This window comes from Acomys minous (genome assembly GCF_964271855.1).
Source record: "Acomys minous genome assembly, chromosome: 16".
In the NCBI taxonomy this organism is placed as follows: Eukaryota; Metazoa; Chordata; class Mammalia; order Rodentia; family Muridae; genus Acomys; species Acomys minous.
The window spans coordinates 4,255,464-4,273,735 of NC_140498.1; the positions used below are offsets into that span (position 1 = coordinate 4,255,464).

An 18,272-nucleotide genomic window follows, 5' to 3' on the forward strand; every position below is an offset into this window, starting at 1 on the left:
CTCTGTGTTTGTAAGTTCCCATAGCAAGAGGTCATCGATGTGTTCGTAACAAAAGGGGAGAGGCTGGACACACGACTCAGTTGTGAAGCCCTTGCCGAGCATGCGCAAAGCCCTGAGTTCAGCCCACAGCACCATTCAGACACAGGCAAGCAGAGGGACCAGAGCTGTTGCCACAGTCCTCTGATCTGCGTGAATGACAAGGACCTCGAGGTTGAGCATGCCTCCCGTCCCCTCTTCAGAGAATCTCTATATGTCAGCAAGCACTTCACACGCACCCTTTGCGGTTTGGGTCAGCAAGGGACCACAGAAGGTTTTTCCAGTTTTATGGGAAAAAACAAAAACAGAACAAAACCAGAAAGCCAAATACAGCTTCAAATACAGGCTCTGGCACTACTGCGTGGTCCTCTGGGTTTAGGAAGCTAAAAAAACCAGTTGATATCATGATGTCCAGTACCCAAACAGAAGCAATGGACGGCTCATACTTAATGTATGCAAGGAATGCTCCCTGAAAACCAGAGAGAATGAGGAAAAGATGAAGGCAAATTAAAATAATAATAATAATAATAATAATAATAATAATAATAGTAATAATAATAATAGTTAAGTCTAGCCACACAAATGAGTTCATCACCGTGTTAAGACCCTCAGAGCAAGGTCTAGAACAGACGGTCTTATTCAGGTTTAGTTTTAAGGTTCTAGGAAAGGAAATTTCCTAGTATATGTGGTAGCTACAAGGAAGACTGTCCAAGAACACAGTCTGTAATTAGAACTATCCCAAGATTGCCTACCAAAATTTACCATTCCAAAATGGAATCTGGCTAGTCACCTTTCCTGTCCCCGTTTTACAGTAGTAGTTGATCCTGATTATCAATTTGAGGAGGTTTAGAGTCACCATGGAAACAAACCTGTGGAATTTTTCTAGACAAGGTTGAGGCAGGTAAAAGTGGGCGGTGCCATTTTATGGGCTGGGGCCTAGACTGGATAACAGAGAGGGAGGAGCTGAGGGGCAGGGTTGTCTCCCTACTGCCTCATGGCGGACGCAATGTGACCTTAAGTTCCTGCTCCGTGACTCCCCTCTGATCGACCCCATCCTCAGACTGTCAGCCAAAATAAACCCCTTTCCTCAGGTTCCTCTGTCAGGCACTGTGTCCCAGCAGTTAGAAAAGCAATTCCCTGAGACCAGGAAGTCTGTAGCCAATGCTCAAATCCAGAAAGAGCAACTACAGAATAATGGAGACCAGGCTGTGCTAACTTAGGCACCTCACCAACAGATGGCTAAGCAGAGGTAGGGGCCCTGCGCGTCACACCCTGCAGCCTGACCTGGGTACAGGACAGAGCCTGCACGGACCGCTGGCTCCTTCTTTTCCTCTATCCTGATCCTGAGGAGACCAAGTTACTATCACCACCACAGTCAACTCTACTAACTTCTACGTACATCCCAAGCTACTGCTTATGTAGCGGGCTAGCCTTAGGTAACTGGCTGTCATGAGACCTGGCTTCTAGGCTGAGCAAGAAAGGTATTCACTGCCCTCAAGTCTATGATCTAGCAATAGTTTTGGGGTGGTTTCCAGAGTATCTCTGTCTCCACACTGGAGTACAGAAAGGCTCATAGATCCCACGGGCCAAAAGGCAATCTGAAATGGCCTTTTCTGACTCTTCTTTATCGCTGACTAAGTAGAGCCACAGAACATCGCAAGGCTCCTGGAGCACGGAAAAGCTACTAAGCATTCGGGGTAAAGACTACTTTCATGTTTGTGCTGAGTTGAGAAATAGCTTGCTCTACTAGCAATGCAACCCGGAAGCATTTCATACCACAACAGGAAGAAAGAACAGACAGATACCCCAAAACATGGGCTCCTCCACTCCCTGTCCCAATACCCAGAGGCCAGCAGGGCTGCAAGGGATGGAATCCCAGTGGGGGGGGGGCTGCTATGGTCTGGGGATGCCACTAAGAAAGATACAGGGTATGTGCTCACTCAAAGCCTGAGCAATCCCAAGTGCAGCACATTCTCAGGGCCAGGAATACTTCTCCTGACTGAAAACAGCTTTCCCTGGCAAACAGCAATGACGGGAAAATCCCCTTGAATTAGCACTAGGCAGTCCTCCCAAAAACCACGGCTGCTGCAGAGTAATGGGCTGTTGTGAGCTGTTGTTCTGTGCATTAAGCTGGGTTGCTTTTCATCTGTCCACTTCCTGTCAAACCCGGTAATGGGTGAAGTATGCAAAATTACACATGGAGAGGCAGTGTTTTGTTTACCAGGTAATTTCATTCTGAAGAGAGTTCAAAATAGAATTAAGACTCCTGTTTCTGGTCAAGATGGGCTGACAGGGACCAGATTTCCTTCTGGCCTGGATGAACAAGGAGAAAAAAAACAGGCAAAATATTCAAATCCACTATTTCAAGAAACATGTATCAGCTGACAGGCAAGATCTCTGAGAGAGGGAAACAAATGAGATGGACCCTAAGTTTGCCCAGGTGGCTGCCTTGTGGATGCTCCCATATGATGGCTGCCTTGTGGATGCTCCCATATGATGGCTGCCTTGTGGATGCTCCCATAGTGATGGCTGCCTTGTGGATGTTCCCATAGTGATGGCTGCCTTGTGGATGTTCCCATAGTGATGGCTGCCTTGTGGATGCTCCCATATGATGGCTGCCTTGTGGATGCTCCCATAGTGATGGCTGCCTTGTGGATGCTCCCATATGATGGCTGCCTTGTGGATGCTCCCATATGATGGCTGTCTTGTGGATGCTCCCATAGTGATGGCTGCCTTGTGGATGCTCCCATAGTGATGGCTGCCTTGTGGGTGCTCCCATAGTGATGGCTGCCTTGTGGATGCTCCTATAGTGATGGCTGCCTTGTGGATGTTCCCATATAATGGCTGCCTTGTGGATGCTCCCATAGTGATGGCTGCCTTGTGGATGCTCCCATTGTGTGTGTGTGTGTGTGTTGGGGAGGGGCTGGAAAGCCCCACATGGAATTCTGTAGTTATCCTCAACTGAGTCCAAAGGAGTCAATAGCTGGAGTGCTAGAGAGAGGAGAGTTGCATGGAAAGAGCCCTGCAGTCTCCCAAGGCAGCCACACCAAGTCCTCACTGAGTGTCAGTCAGGGCTCATAAGCAGTGAGCTAGAGCCCCAGTCAGAGTCACTTCAAGGGGTAGAAAGGACCATGCACTACACTGGACCAGGGTAAGATGCTGACTCCACTCCCACCAAGCAGATCGTCTCGGGACTCCTGGTGCGCCACGCAGAGTACCAGAGTGTTTTGAGCTCAGTAGTGTAGTAAATTTTCTCTAGACCGGAGGCAGACATTTTCTGTGGGGGCCACATAGGAAGCGCATGGGCCTTTGTGGTTCATATAGTCCCTAAGGCAGTTATTCAACCCTACTATTGCAAGTGGGAAAGTATCTATGAATACTGTGTGAGTGAGTGAGCATGGCTGTGTTCCCGTAAAGCTGAATTTATGAGCCCTGAACTTTTAATCTCATATAATTTTTACAAGTCACAAAGTATTCCTTTGATTATTTTTTACCATTTAAAAAAATTTAAATCTGCTTTTAACTTGTACCCCAAACAAAAGTAAGATTTGGCTCATAGGCCAGGGTTTGCTGATCCATGTTCTAAAATACTTTAAACATCTCTTTCATCTGTCTTTTGAAGAAGGACTCAGGCCCAGTGAGATGACTCAGCTAGGAAAGCACCTGCCTCGTGTGTCTGATGATCTGAGTTCGATTCCAGAACCCAGGCAAAGTTGGAGGAGAAAACACACCATGGCATGTGTGTCCCTACACATTACACACACATACACACATACATGCTAAATAAAACATCTTAAATATATAAAAATAAAAGCATGACCCAAATAACACAACTGCATCGCACAACAACTCATAAAAATATTTCAAGATAGCCGGACATGGTGATACACGCCTTTAATCCCAGCACCCGGGAGGCAGAGGCAGGCAGATCTCTGTGAGTTCGAGGCCAGCCTAGTCTACAAACAAGTCCAGGACAGGCAGGGCTACACAGAGAAACCCTGCCCCCCCCCCAAAAAAAAATCAAGAGAGTTAAAAAATTCAGTACTATATTGAAAAAAAAAGAACAAAACTTGGATCCAAATAAACATTTCCTAAAACAAACAAACAAAAACAAAACAAAAGATAAATATTTCCTATTAAGAACAGAAAAAATGCAGGACTGTCTATTTTCAACATTGTACCAGGTTGTAGCAAGTACAATAAGGCAAAAAGAATAAATTAAAGGTATCTATATTGAAATTAGAAAATATGACTGTCTTACTCATAGACAACATAATTATTTGTGTCAAAAAAAAAATCCAGATTTAACAAGTAAGCTACTAGAGTACAGTAGTGAGAGTAAAGCAAAGTTGCCTGATCCAAAACAATGCAAATACAAAGAGCAGCTTACATCTGAGTAGTGATTGGATACTGAGCAGGAGTGAGTGAGACCGCAGACATCTGAGGTGTGCACAGTGACACTAAAGGCAATGCTAGGAAGAATTAGGGAACAGGTGAAGCTGCGTTCAGTCACGAGTCCACGTATGGGTGGGAGGTTCTTCCTGATGTAACATCAGTTCTTTGCTAAATAATCTAAAAATGTAATTGCAATCAAAAGCACAGATGCGAATGATGCCATTTTTTCCCTCAAAATTCAAAGCTGATTTTAAAATTCAGGCTAGGAATCCCCAAAAATATAGAGAAAAAGAGCAAAGTCCGATGACTTGCGTTGCTTGGTTTAGAATCTATTAGAAAGGCACAACGCTGGAGACCCCTAGAAACAAGCAGACTAACGGGAAGAACAGAGCAATAGGGGCGCACACATGTGGTCACGTGATTTTTTTAAAAACATAGAGAAATTCAGTAGTGAAAGCACCCGTTTTCATTTTTAATGCCATTTCTAAGCCAAATAGATACCCAGATGCAAAGAGCACCCGTGCCTAGTTAATAACTCAAAGTAGACCACAGACCTAAAAACCTAAAATTATAAAATTGCTAGAAATAAAAGGATAGCAAATCTTGTGGCTTTGGCTTACTGAATGTACTTTTATATATAATCAAAACATAAATCACATAAGAAAAAAACCCGATCAACTGGCCTAAGGAACGCCTGCAGTTTGAGAGCTGTCACAGAGCGGGGGGGGGGGGGGGGGGGGGGGGAGGGAGAGTACAGACAGACAGAGAGGCCCGTAAAACCTGTGTGTGGACTAAGAAAGTGTGGGCTGCACACTTGTCACCGCCCGGCCTTCCACACTTGCAGGATCCTAAGTCTGACGAGAAAACTGTGAGGGACATATGAAAACATCTTGCAAATTAATAAAAGAGTAAACTTTTTCTAAAGACATCTTAGGGGAAAAAAAAACCCAACACATGTAAAGATTCACGTGACAATCCAGATGCATTTAAAAATTATCCATGGAGAAAGAAGCCAGATCCCCTTCCCCCAGAGAGTAAATACTGTATGAAACTACTCACATGAAATTGTGGAAAATAGAAACCAATTAATAGTGATAGAAAACAGATCAGCTGTTGTCTAGGAATCGGGAGACAATAGGAAGACTCTCAAAGACACGAAGGAAGGACCTTCTGAGAACTGTGTTCACTGTCTTGACAGCAGTGATGGTTTCATCATATGTATACACACACATATATGTGTGTGTGTGTGTGTGTAGATACATATATATATACATGTGTGTATGTGTACATGTGTGTGTGCATGTACATGCATGTGTATGTGTGTGTCAAAGGTCATCCAATCATACATATCAAATATGTGCTGCTTATGATAATGGTAATTACACTTCAATAAAGCTGTCTTTAGAAAGAACAGCAGACATACTGACACGGAAAAAACATAATACTAAGTTAAAAACTATGGTACGATTCACATAGTGAGATAGCTACGTACTTCACGATCCTATTTACATAAAATAGATGTACTTATACTAAATATATGCATATATGTATATGCAAACAAGACTGAGGACACTCATGCTAATCTACTTGTAGTTTTGAGACTCGAGAAGCAGCACAGAGCATTTTCCATCTTCTTTGTCCCAAATCTTGCTTGAACCCATAGCAACAGAAATTAAAAAAAAAAAAAAAAGAGACACTTCCAAAATAGCACATTTTGCCAGGCACGGTGGTGGAGACCTTTAATCCCAGCACTCGGGAGGCAGAGGCAGGCGGATCTCTGAGTTCGAGGCCAGCCTGGTCTACAGAGAGAGTCCCAGGGAAAAGTCTCGTGGTCTAGACACCAGTCTAGTGTAAAAGGACAAAATGACAATTGAGTCTGCAGCAGCAATGAAATCTTTTCCTCAAGCACCTTGCAGCCCCAGAAATGTCAAGAGCTTTTCAGCAACAACCATTTCAACTCTAATTTTCAGTGGAGAGAAGGAGAACAGTCGAGAACAGTGTGGAAGCAGGTCTGTGACCCACAGGCCAGGGTAAGCGGTACCTTGAATGATTTTCTGCTGTTGCTGCCGGATCTCATCAAAACCCAAGCCTCGGGTCTCCTCCGGCTCCTCACAGAGCCAAGGGTTGGGAGTTGCTCGCTTCGCCCCTTCGCTCATCAGGCTGGACCTGAGAACAACAGCACATTACACAAAACACATTACACAAAACAGCACATTACACAAAACACAACTGGCTGAAAAGCACTCCCATGATCGCGGAGCCAGCCAGCCTGGCATGCTCTGGAAAGTCATGGCCACAGTTTGTCACACTCTTAATTTATTCTAGGGACCGTGCCCAGGGCTATGAGAGCTCGGAGGCTGTGACTCAGCATGGTCCCCAGACAATTACGCAGCATGATGAAGAGATGGTGGGAGATCCCAGCACTCCACTAAGCCTCCAAAATACCCTGGACTCACAAACCAAACAAATTGGTAAATTAGGCTGTTAAGTCTCAAAACCACAAGGCCAACGAGAAGTTGCCTGTTTATCAGAACAAATTTTGTTTCACAGAGTTTGTGACACAGAAGGCACAAATATTTTTCATGCAAATATAATACTATGCTTACAGATTACAGTGTAAGACGGTAACAAAATTTGCCATTAAATGGTGCATGGCTGCTCACAGAAACACAGAGTTTCAAATGCAATTGTATGACTGCAGTCATAAGGATCACACTCAGGACTGTGGTCAGTGTGCCCGGGAAGGTATCTGGCTCCTGCACAGCACAGCCTGGTCTCCTGCCTAAGAACAGGGAACACAGTCCTGCCACTGCCTCCCTGTCCAAAGAATGCAAGAGTCATGTTGCCCAGGAAATCCCCTCTGAGGACTCCATCACAGAGTTGAGCTGAATTTACACAGCTACTCTTGTGGAGCCTGGAACCTGGGAGAGGAAGAGGAGGAGGGGGGCAGAGTAGCGGGAGAGTCAGAACAGTGACAGCTAACGTGGGGCCGCAACTGCTATGTGCCAGCAGCCGCTCTCCGGGTGATTCTGTGTGCACTCGTTCACTTCCCTATTGCTCATCATTCTTTAAGCCCCCATGGCATCTCCTGTAACGTCTACAAGTAACTGCTACCCTAGCGCTTGGCCTTCCGCATGGTTAAGCCTTCTGACCACCAAGGAAGCAGGGCATCAAAACCACCTCCCCTTCGCTGACCCTGCTCCCCAGTGTGAGCACAGAGCATGCCACTTACTGGCAGTATATGGACAGTAACATCTACCTCAGGAAGTTTCAGCAAGGACTAAACAGAGTAATTTATGTATTCAAAAACTATTTCCTCAATACTTATTATTTGGAAGGAACCGTTTTAATCACGGGAATAAGTAAAAACAAACTACGTACTATCTGACCAAAATCCGGCCCTGACAACGCACAGCTTTTCCTTGTAGCTGCTGCCCTCGCGCCGCGCGTGCGCGCATGTGTGTGTGTGCGCGCGTGCTGCAGGGATGGATATAATGTGTTTTAAGTGCTGAATACAGTGCTTGGTAAATACACTGTACTGTCTAACCAGGAGACAGTAAAGCTATGTTTAATATATATATCCTCAAATTGTACTATTTCATTTTTTCCCCACTTCAAAACTAAAAAAAAAAAAAAAAAGAAAAGGACATATCCTTTAAGAAAAACCTGGGCCAAATGTAAAGACCTTTTTGATTCTCTGGAATAAGATTTTATGCACAGGTGTGGTCTCTTATTCAAATGGACCAATTAACATGTCAAACACAAGTATGACTTTCTTCCAGTCTATCAAAAAGACAGACATGTTCTTTGAGGCCTTACTTTACATGATTGGCCCCAAGAACCCAAGATGTCGAGGATTCACACTTACTCCACACGATAATTACTTAGCTTCATCTGGCTTTGAAGACAACGAAGAAAGTAATGAGAAGGGGTGAAGCAGGCAATTTGCAAACCAAACACACCCATCAACTCTCAAGTCATCTTAAAGTGCCAGCATGGATTGGATGTAGTTGTATGTGGCTTACTGCAAATGCCTGGGTCAGAGACAGGCCACAAAAGTCGCCTGAGGCTCACACGCGCATCAGGGGCCAGCTTCAAGCTGTCTTTCCTCCCAGCACAATGCAAGTGACGGACACTGCTCCAAGGTTAGAGTTGGAATACCTGCTTCAAGCCCTCTCTCTCTCTCTCTCTCTCTCTCTCACACACACACACACACACACACACACACACACAATTAAGGTATTAGTATTAGGGAACAAAAATTCCAACAAATGTGAGGTGTTATTAAGTAATCTCAATAAATGACAAATTAGGATTATAGCTATGTGTGTGCAATTTGTGTTTACTTGTGTGTGTGTGTGTGTGTGTGTGTGTGTGTGTATGTGTGGTATGTGTGCACTTCAATCACCTGTTAGGGAAGAAAAGTGAAAACATGGACATAAACTGATATCAATACTAAACATAATACAGAGAAGAGACTTCCCGGTATGACCTAATTCCCAGAGCTAAGGACTCTGCTCCTGCTCATCTGAGTTGGTGCTCCTATTTTACTCATGTCCTACAGCCACCAGGGATGCACCGCTAGCATTCCTATCTGCCTGTGTGTTGGAATGCCATTCTTTTCATCAGCTTTCACACTCTGCTCCACATTTAGGGAAACACCTATTACTAGTCAGTGCAGCTCTACAGAGAGTGGCCCTTAGTCATAGCAGACTCTCGAAGTGAGAACGGCCCATGACTAGGTAAAAAGCAGCCAAGTGGCCAGCCCTGAAATCATACCCATGCAGATAACATATATGGACTGAGCAGACTATATTTACATATTTAGGAATATATATGACACACACACACACACACACACACACACATATATATATATATCACTTAACACACTTATGTAAAACAATTAAAGAAAAAGAGGTGAATCCAGAGGAATCCATGGGAGGGGTGGAAGGATTATTTTAATTTAAAAAATTATAAAATAAAGGATTTAAAAAGGAAGCCCTTCAAATTAAAAAAAAAAAAAAAAGCAGGGCATGCCCACCTTCCCTTTACCCTGTAGGAAAACCACGGGTTGGGGAGTCTGCCCTGCCATTTTCCCACAGGTGCTCTGAGGCCCCAACCATGAGCTTTTCTTCTTCCCAGCTTAGGGAGCTGCCGCTGCTGCCATCCTTCCTCTTCCACCACCCAGCAATGGCCGCCGTCGCCCTCAGAGATGGCTGGCAGGTTCCTGCCCTCGTCCTCTTGGCACTGCCAGCAGGGACAGCGTAGGTTCAGATCCTCCTCACCTCCCCTGTGGACTCACCACCCTCATCCAATCATCTTACTCTGCTGCTAGATTGACCTGCAGCTAGCGTCTCGCCATGTCATCTCCCGAGCTTACAACCTCTGTGACTCCCCGGGCCTACAGGCCAAGTGTGCGCTTTAAAAGATGGCCTCAGCAGTGTCATCTGCCAGCGTCCCCCTTCCACGCCCTTCTTCTGCTTAAGCCCTACATCCTGCTCACTGCCACTCAGACAAAGGCACAAACTTTCACACTCTCATGTTTTTGCATGAGTCTGGAGTGTCCCCACCCCCACCCCTTTGTCCATCTGGCAAAATTCTATTCATCCCCTAAGGCTCAACTCAAATGTCACTTCTGCTGCGGAGTCCTCCCTGATCCCCACCCCGTCTCCTCTCCTCGAATCAATCACTCGCCAGCTCTCCCACGGCACTCCGTTCACAACCTCTAACGTGGCATTTATCAAGCAGGATTGTAGTTAGCTATTTACTCATCTGTCTCCCTTCCTAAATTATGAGCTCTGTGAGGAGAAAAAGGCCACATGACAGTCGTGTGTATGTCCCCAGCACCCAGAAGCAGGAGCCTCAGACACGCTGGAGGAGCAGCATCGGGAAGCAAGCTTACAAAAACAGAGCTGGGAACCGCTGAGGGCTTTGGCTGGGGCCAAAATGACAACAGTCCTTTACATTTTCCGTCTTGAGAAATTAAAACAAAAGCCGTAATCAACTGCTACCTGCCTTCATGACTTAGCAGCAAGACTGATACTCTGAAGCAGATGGACAGTTACTTTGAAAGGGAATTCTGTCCATAAAACACCTTTCAGCTCAAGCTTGCCTTCACAGTGACAAGTCAGGAGAGCTCCTAAGTTAACGAAAGGACAAGCTAATTACTATGGTTCTGAGGTACAGCTGACTTGATCTTCCTTGTTAAAGCATCATGGATCCAACCCAGGGCTAGTCAGGCGCTACCACAAGGCCGCAGCCGCGGCAGCTCCTATTTTCTTTTTTTGAGATGAGGATAAACAGGCCTTGAATTCTTGAGCTCAAGCAATCCTCTCTACGTGCTGGCACTACTGGTGTGTGTGTGTGTGTGTGTGTGTGTGTGTGTGTGTTTATTTTGTTTTTTAATAAATCAATAATTTCTGTCCATATTCTTTGAAAGTTGACATTATCTATAATAATAAATAAAAATTAATAAACATATTATATTAGCATGTTATTGATAGATCTATATTATAGATATAGATAGTATATTAGAGTCCTGAAAATGCTTCATGATCACCTATAAGGACATAACGTGACTTCATTTCAGCCTACAAAGAAAATAGTATCCGTTATTAAATTATAATAACACGAGGGGGCATACAGACAATCCATCTCTGTGCTGACAAATTCAGTTGGAACCTGTCAGAGTTCACTGGGAGGGCATTCTTATCAACTGAACAGCGAGCTGTAAAGAAGTGAATTCCAAGAAGTAGCTTTTCTTAGCATTTCAAAAAGATGTCAGCCGACTATGGAAAAATGTTTGTTTTGTCTGGAAAAAAAAATACCAGTGTTTGAGCATTCACAGACCGCAGGGAGGTTTACACTTAGGGGCAGTGAAGCTATTTCTAGGGTGTCAGAGAGCTGGGCTGCATCAACAAAGGCAAAGCTAGCCTTGCTCACGGATGTGAAAAACGCCCCTATGGTATGAAAAGCTAATTCCTTTTCCAAAACGTCTTTGCGTATTTTTGCTCTGTGGATATAAAGATGCACAGAGGCTCAAATTTCAATCAGAAATGGGCTCTGTGACATAAATTATTCAGAGAGACACTCCAGCAACAATGTGCACACTGGGTTACACTGAAGAGAGGCGACAGTGGGAAGGGCAGGCCAAAGTGATTGAGGTGGGTGGCAAAGGAAGTCAACAGCAGGAAAATGGCAACCGGGGATGGTGAGGAACAGACAATTAGCATGCTGATTTAATGCTACTCGCCCATGGGAGTGGACTGGAAAAAGGGGTGAACATTTCCAAGCCTGCTTGAGTTGAGAGAATCAATACAACTTAGGGAAAAGGAAATTTCTCATTAGCATTCAAAGTTCGCCCCAGTTTCTAAAATCAACCCCAAATAAACCCATGGTCACGAGACCACGATCTACTGATGTGTGGATGCTTCCTTCAGCCTGACAGGCCGCAGGGTCCCACTCTGTATTCCAGCCAGCATCGTCCCCATCACCCACTCACGCACTAACTCACACGCCCACCCGCACAGCTGAATGGCTTCTGCAGAGCAGATGCTGCTGTAGGGGCCGAGGAACGATTGGGACACAAAGACCTGGCTTCATAAAGTGGATACACTAGGGATGGAGAAGGCCCGACACGATGCCTAACCCAACACTGTGTCTCAAGGTATTTCCATTGCTAATTTCAACACTCCGCAGTGAGTTCAAGCCCAGAAGAAATAACTCAGACACAGACAACGTTTCCTTACCTGTCCCCTAAGGAAGGGCATTGCATCACGGTGCCCTCAAGCCTACTAGAAACAGTATTTTTCTGATTTCTTTTTTCCTTTTTCCTTTAGTGATGGAATCGAACCCAAGGCCTTGTGCATGCTAGGGGCCCACTCCACCACTGGGCTCTGCATCCAATTGTTTTCCTCAATTTTAAACTGATCCCACTTTCCTCCTGACCAGCTGCTTGCCAAACTTAGCTGGGTGACTTGGGAGAACTGACACAATTTAAGAAAGGGCTTCCCCCCCCCCCCCATTACCTTTCAAACGTCAACATACCAGCTATGGACAACTCTCCAATACAACTGCTGTCCTCATCTCATGATCTAGGGGGCGACGGTGCGGGGAGTCCAGCTGCTCTTCCATTAGCCTCTTTCGGTCCAGCAATCATTTCTATTCTTTCTTAAAAGCCCATCAGTTGCCTCTTTTATTTTTGGTTTAGAGACAGGGTTTCTCTGTGTAGCCCTGGCCATCCTGGAACTTGCCCTGTAGACCAGGCTGGCCTTGAACTAAGAGATCCACCTGCCTCTGTCTCCAGATGCTGGGATTAAAGGTGTTCACCACCACAGCCAGCTCAGCTAATAAAAAGTTCCCTATTAGATGAAAATCTTTTTTTTCTTTTTTTCTGAGACAGGGTTTCTCTGTGTAGCTTTGGTTACCCAGGAACTAGCTCTGTAGACCAGGCTGGCCTTAAACTCAGAAAGATCCACCTGCCTCTGCCTCCCAGGTGCTGGGATTAAAGGTGTGCGCCATCACAGCCCAGCTTAAATGAAAATCTTAACAGTCCACAGTAGAAGAGCCACGCAGACTGCTGAAGGGCTGTTAAGGGACGTTATCAGAACTCAGGGTACTGTCCCCGAGGAGAATTATCTCTGCAATGCAAACTCAGCAGCACAAGAAAGTGCTCTTTGGCTGAACTGTTTGATGTCACAGGTACCTTAAAAATAGAAAGGTGACTAGTGACTCGCACAGAAACCTAAGCCTTCCTTCCCATCTGTGAGGACCATTACCAGTCTCATGGTGACTGAGCGCCCTCTGCTGGTCAGCGGAGGAAGTTCAGTGACAATACCAGCCAATGTGTTTTTGTAAAAAACAAACAAGAACAACAACAAAAACAAAACAAAAAAACAGAAGTAGCAGGGCGTGGTGGCGCATGCTATTAATCCCAGCACTCAGGAGGCAGAGGCTGGTGGATCTCTGTGAGTTCAAGGCCAGCCTGGTCTACAAAGTGAGTCTAGGACAGGCAGGGTTATTGCACGGAGAAATCCTGTCTTGAAAACCCTTAAACAAAAAAACCAAGCCAGAGGTGGTGGTGCACACCTTTAATCCCAGCACTCAGGAGGCAGAGGCAGGCAGATCGCTACGAGTTTGAGGCCAGCCTGGTCTACAAAGTGAGTCCAGGGCAGCCAAGATAACATTGAGAAATCCTGTCTCAAAAAAAAAAAAAAAAATCGAAACAAAACAGAAGTAGAGTGTACAACAGTGACCGACATGCTCACACACGATGAGGAGCCACAGATCAGGACACTGACCCCTGTTCCCTGTTTGCTTGGTTCTTTATAAGCCAACAGGTTCAAGGCATATCGAGCGAAGGTCCAGATGAGAGGAACACTTAGAAATGTCACATGCCTAACTTGTCCAACTCTGCCTCAACATCATTCCCACCGCCCCCCACCTCCCCACCCCACCCCACCTCCGTATTCAGCATGTTTGTTTCCACTCCATTACTTTACACACAGCTCTGGGAACAAGCATGCTATGTGTAATGTCACAAAAATCACTGGCTGGCAGGCAAAAGTGGTACAAATCTGTTTGGCAACTGGTGTATAAAAATGCAAATATGGCACTAAAAGACTAATTAAGGGTGTCAAATGGTGATGTATATGCAATCAATACACACAGAGCCAAGGACCACCTACACGGCCATCACTTCAACCTCGACAATTCAATTTTTATTACACCGACTCAGCCGACCCACACCTAAAATGCAAATCAGGGAGACGGAGGCCATGCTTTTAACTTAGGGACAGAAGCAAGGAGTGTGTAAAGTCCCCTTGGGTGACCTTATGCAAGCTGCTGACCACCAGTCTACAGACTGCTGTGAAGCTGCTGCTCTCACAGGAGACAGGAAAGCACAAAGCGCAGCATGCCAGGTGGCACATGCCTGTATCCCAGCACTTAGGAACTGAGACAGGATTCTGCAGGTCTAAGGACAGCCTGGAGAGCACAGTGAGTCCTGGGCTAGCCTGGAGTACAGAGGGAGATCTTGACTTAAAAAATACAATAGAATTTCACAACAGGATGAACTGCACGGTGTACTCACTAGACTGACTGACTCAGGACCGCTCAGGCCTCGTGTCTGCCAGGGCTTCCTCTTCTTCCTTCCCACCACACTGACTCTTCCTTCTAATTTCTGACACCGCTTTTATGGCCCATGCCACATGATTCTGCACAGCATTATCCACTGTTGTGCTGTGCACCGATGATGGCAGGGCGCTCTCTAGTTCACAGGACTGCACATGCACCTGTTGCACCTGAGGTTCACAGGCCGCAGGAGCCACGGCTAACCTCATTTTACAGGACACAAAATGGAGTGAAACCTTGAACCCAGGTTTCCTGCTATTGCACCATCTGTTCCTTCGCACGGTATTATGCTGGCAGCATGCTGATTGGCTGTTGCTTCGCAAGTGCTATGCTGGCGGCGTGCTGATTGGCTGTTGCTGTCCGCAGGTGCAGAGAGCAGGAGCTAGGACAGAGAGCTCGAAGCCAGTGAGAAAAGGACAAACCATGACCCCTACAGGCACCAGTGGTGGGAAACCAACATCAAGAGACCCCGGAGAATAACCCTCTCTAGCATCCCTCAACCATAAGCCAAGAGTGATCCTGCCTTTGCCACCTCTGGAGCCTGGGGCGGTAAAACTAGATCTGCCAGGGGATTGATCACACCGCTCTACCTGCCTAAATTCTCATTTCTTAACTTTTACTTATTAAAAAGCTGAACTTGGGAGACTGAGAAGATGGCTCAGCTGGTAAAATACTTGCCACACAAACGTGAGGATCTTACCTTAGTCCCTAGATGTTAAAACAAGCAAACACCACCAAAAACCCACAGGGCATTGCGGCCCACACCTATAATCCCAGTGCAGGGATGTGGAGAGGCTGAGGCAGGAGGCTCCCTCAGCTTGCTGAACAGCTATTCTAACAGAATCAGGAAGATCAGGGTCCATTGAGAGACCCTGTCTTGAAAACTAAGTAGCTGAGAAGTCACCAGGTGTTAACCTGTGACTACACAGAGAGAGGGCGGGGGGGGGGGGGGAAAGAGGGGGACTTGGAATTTGGAAAAGATTCAACATATTAAAAAGAAAAAAGGCAAGCTGGGTGTGGTGGCACACACCTTTAATCCCAGTACAAAGAGAGAGTTCTAGGGCAACCAGGATACAGAAAAACCCTGTCTCAAAAAGAAAAGAAGGCCAGGCATGGTGGCACACGCCTTTAATCCCAGCACTCGGGAGGCAGAGGCAGGCAGATCTCTGTGAGTTAAAGGCCAGCCTGGTGATGTACAAAGTGAGTCCAGGACAGCCAAGGCTACACAGAGAAACCCTGTCTTGAAAAACCAAAAAAAAAAAAAAAAAAAAAAAAAAAAAAAGAAAAGAAAAGAGACAAAAGGAGACAATGAACTAAAATACAGTGAAATACAGTGTGCACTCTTTGCTAATGGACTGGAATTATTTTTGCTTTTCAATTCCCAAATGACTTTTGTAATTTAAAATTAATACATGCAGCTGTAGAGATCTTTATTTTCCATGCCCAAAGTCATCACTACACCATTATAATATCAAGTACTGAAATACAAAACAGACTTTTTTTTTTCCTCCCATAGATTAACAAAACCTACCAAGTTCTGTGGTACCCACTGATGGCTAACAGCTTATGAAACAGGCCCTCCCACATACTGCTGGCAAGCAACACAACATTTAGGAAATAGACACCGCAGTTCCTTACATTTCCAACACACATATCCTGGGGGCTCTGTCCTACAGGAACAGAGGCCATCGTGCCCATAGTGTTTGCCTTAACCATGTATATAATTACAAGAGAAAGAAGAAAAAGAAAAACTGAAGCAATCCAGCAATAACTTCACGGACAGTGGTTACAAGAATGACTACATATTTCTAACTGCAAAGTACTCACTGCTGCAAAGGATATCTTAAGCCTGTTGATTTGGAGGAATGCCCAAACTTAAATGAAAAAAGCAAATCACAGAGAAACGTACATATGACAATTCTGTTGTCTGAAAAATATATTTACAGCAACATACGCCTAAGTACAAACAACAGTGTGATCAAGAAAACTCTCCAGCACTAACACTGGTGATTTAGGAGCCTGGCGCTGAGGAAAGGAGAGGCAGTGTATGCTGGCATTGTACATGAGCATAAGCGGGGAGCCAGGCACGCCATCCTCCTGTAATCCCAGGGCGCAGGGGCAGCCGGATCGCATGCTCACACTCAGGCTGGGCTGCATAGTGAGAGCCCCACTGAGCTGCTCTTCTCCCCCAAAATGAAAAGCTAAGAAAAGTCATTTCCCTGTAAGGAGAGAGGGAAAGAGAGAGAAGATGATAGCAAACCGAGACCTATATAACATAAAATCCCGTTAACATGTAAAATTTGAAGTTTGGCCAGGCAAGGTGGCGCACACCTTTAATCCCAGCACCCTGGAAGGCAGAGGCAGGAGGATCACTGTGAGTTTGAGGCCAGCCTGGTCTGCAAAGTGAATCAAGGACAGCCAAGGCTACACAGAGAAACACTATCTCAAAAACAAAAAACAAAAACAAGAAAAACAAACAAATAAATTTGAAGGTTGATATATCAGCTAAAAAATACATTTTAAAGAAGTGGCAACCTATGTGGAAACTATTAGAAAGACATTGAGAGCGGACTTGGTGGCTCAGGCCTTTAATCCTAGCATTCGGGAGGCAGAGGCAGACGAATCACTGTGAGTTCAAGGCCAGCCTGGTCTACAAAGCAAGTCCAGGACAGCCAAGATAATATAGAGAAACCCAGTCTGGAAAACAAACAAACAAAACAAAACACAAGACATATTGAAAACATCTCTCTTATTTTAAAACCAAGCCCCAAAAGTAAGAACCAGGATGGGCAACACTATGTGTAACCCAGCACTTGGGAGGAAGAAGCAGGAGGATGAGGAATTCCGTTATCTGTGGTGGTTAAGACCAGCATGGGCTACTAGAAACTCTGGAGAGAGGGAGAAGAGGAGCAGAGAGAAAAGGGGGGGGAGGGGGAGGGAGAGGGGGGGAGCGGGAGCAGTAGGAAAAGACAGACAAGGGCGGGCTTGTGAAAAAGCAATGGATGGAAAAGATACCTAAGGTTTTTGGTTTTGTTTTAATTGTATCTTAAGGAAGAGCAGAGAGAAGAAACAGCAATAAGCAGGCCGGGCTTGGGGCATAGTCTGGAGCCCATGAAGGGAGGCATAACTATGACAGGCAGGCGTGCAATCCACACAGATGGAGGGGAAAGGCTAACGTGAGAACTGGACAGCAGTGAGGTTCCTTCCCAAGTACTCAGGAAGACGCGCAAGCACTTTTCGAATTCTCTTCTTGCTCTCCGGGAAGGAAAATGGCCATGGTTCACAACCCAGCAAAGAGAAGGTTGGGTTTGCTGCTGCTTCTGCTAACTTACACCCCACCTTGTGGTCTCCTGAGGACACAGCTTTTCTGCCTACCTGTATACATATGTGTTAGAGTATGTACTTGAATATATGTATGTGTGTATTTATACATGCACTTAATTCATACAGAACACATAAAAATGAAAGGCCGTAGCATACAGGTCAAAAATACTACAGTGAAAACCTTCATGTAACGGCTACCAGGGTAAGAAACAGCAGTGTCCCGATCCCAGAAGCCACGTCATTTACACACATACTGAGTGAGATGTGGCAGGGCAGTACACGCTGCACACCTGCCCCACCTGCACGCGTGGAGACTGGAGAGCAGCTCCCAGCAGTCAGGTCTCCCTCCGTCCTGTTGGGGCCAGATCAGTCGTTACCGCCAT

The 18,272-nt window shown here is 45.6% G+C and overlaps 1 protein-coding gene across 3 annotated transcripts in view; it reads right to left on the reverse strand.

Annotated features, from left to right (window-relative positions):
* Positions 1-18,272, reverse strand: part of STX8 (syntaxin 8) — a 224,184-nt gene that overhangs the window by 175,150 nt on the left and 30,762 nt on the right. For all 3 annotated transcript variants that reach the window (XM_084761869.1, XM_084761867.1, XM_084761868.1), the window contains one exon: positions 6,473-6,597. In XM_084761869.1, the coding sequence (XP_084617995.1) occupies positions 6,473-6,597 (125 nt within the window). The remainder of the gene's footprint in view (positions 1-6,472; positions 6,598-18,272) is intronic.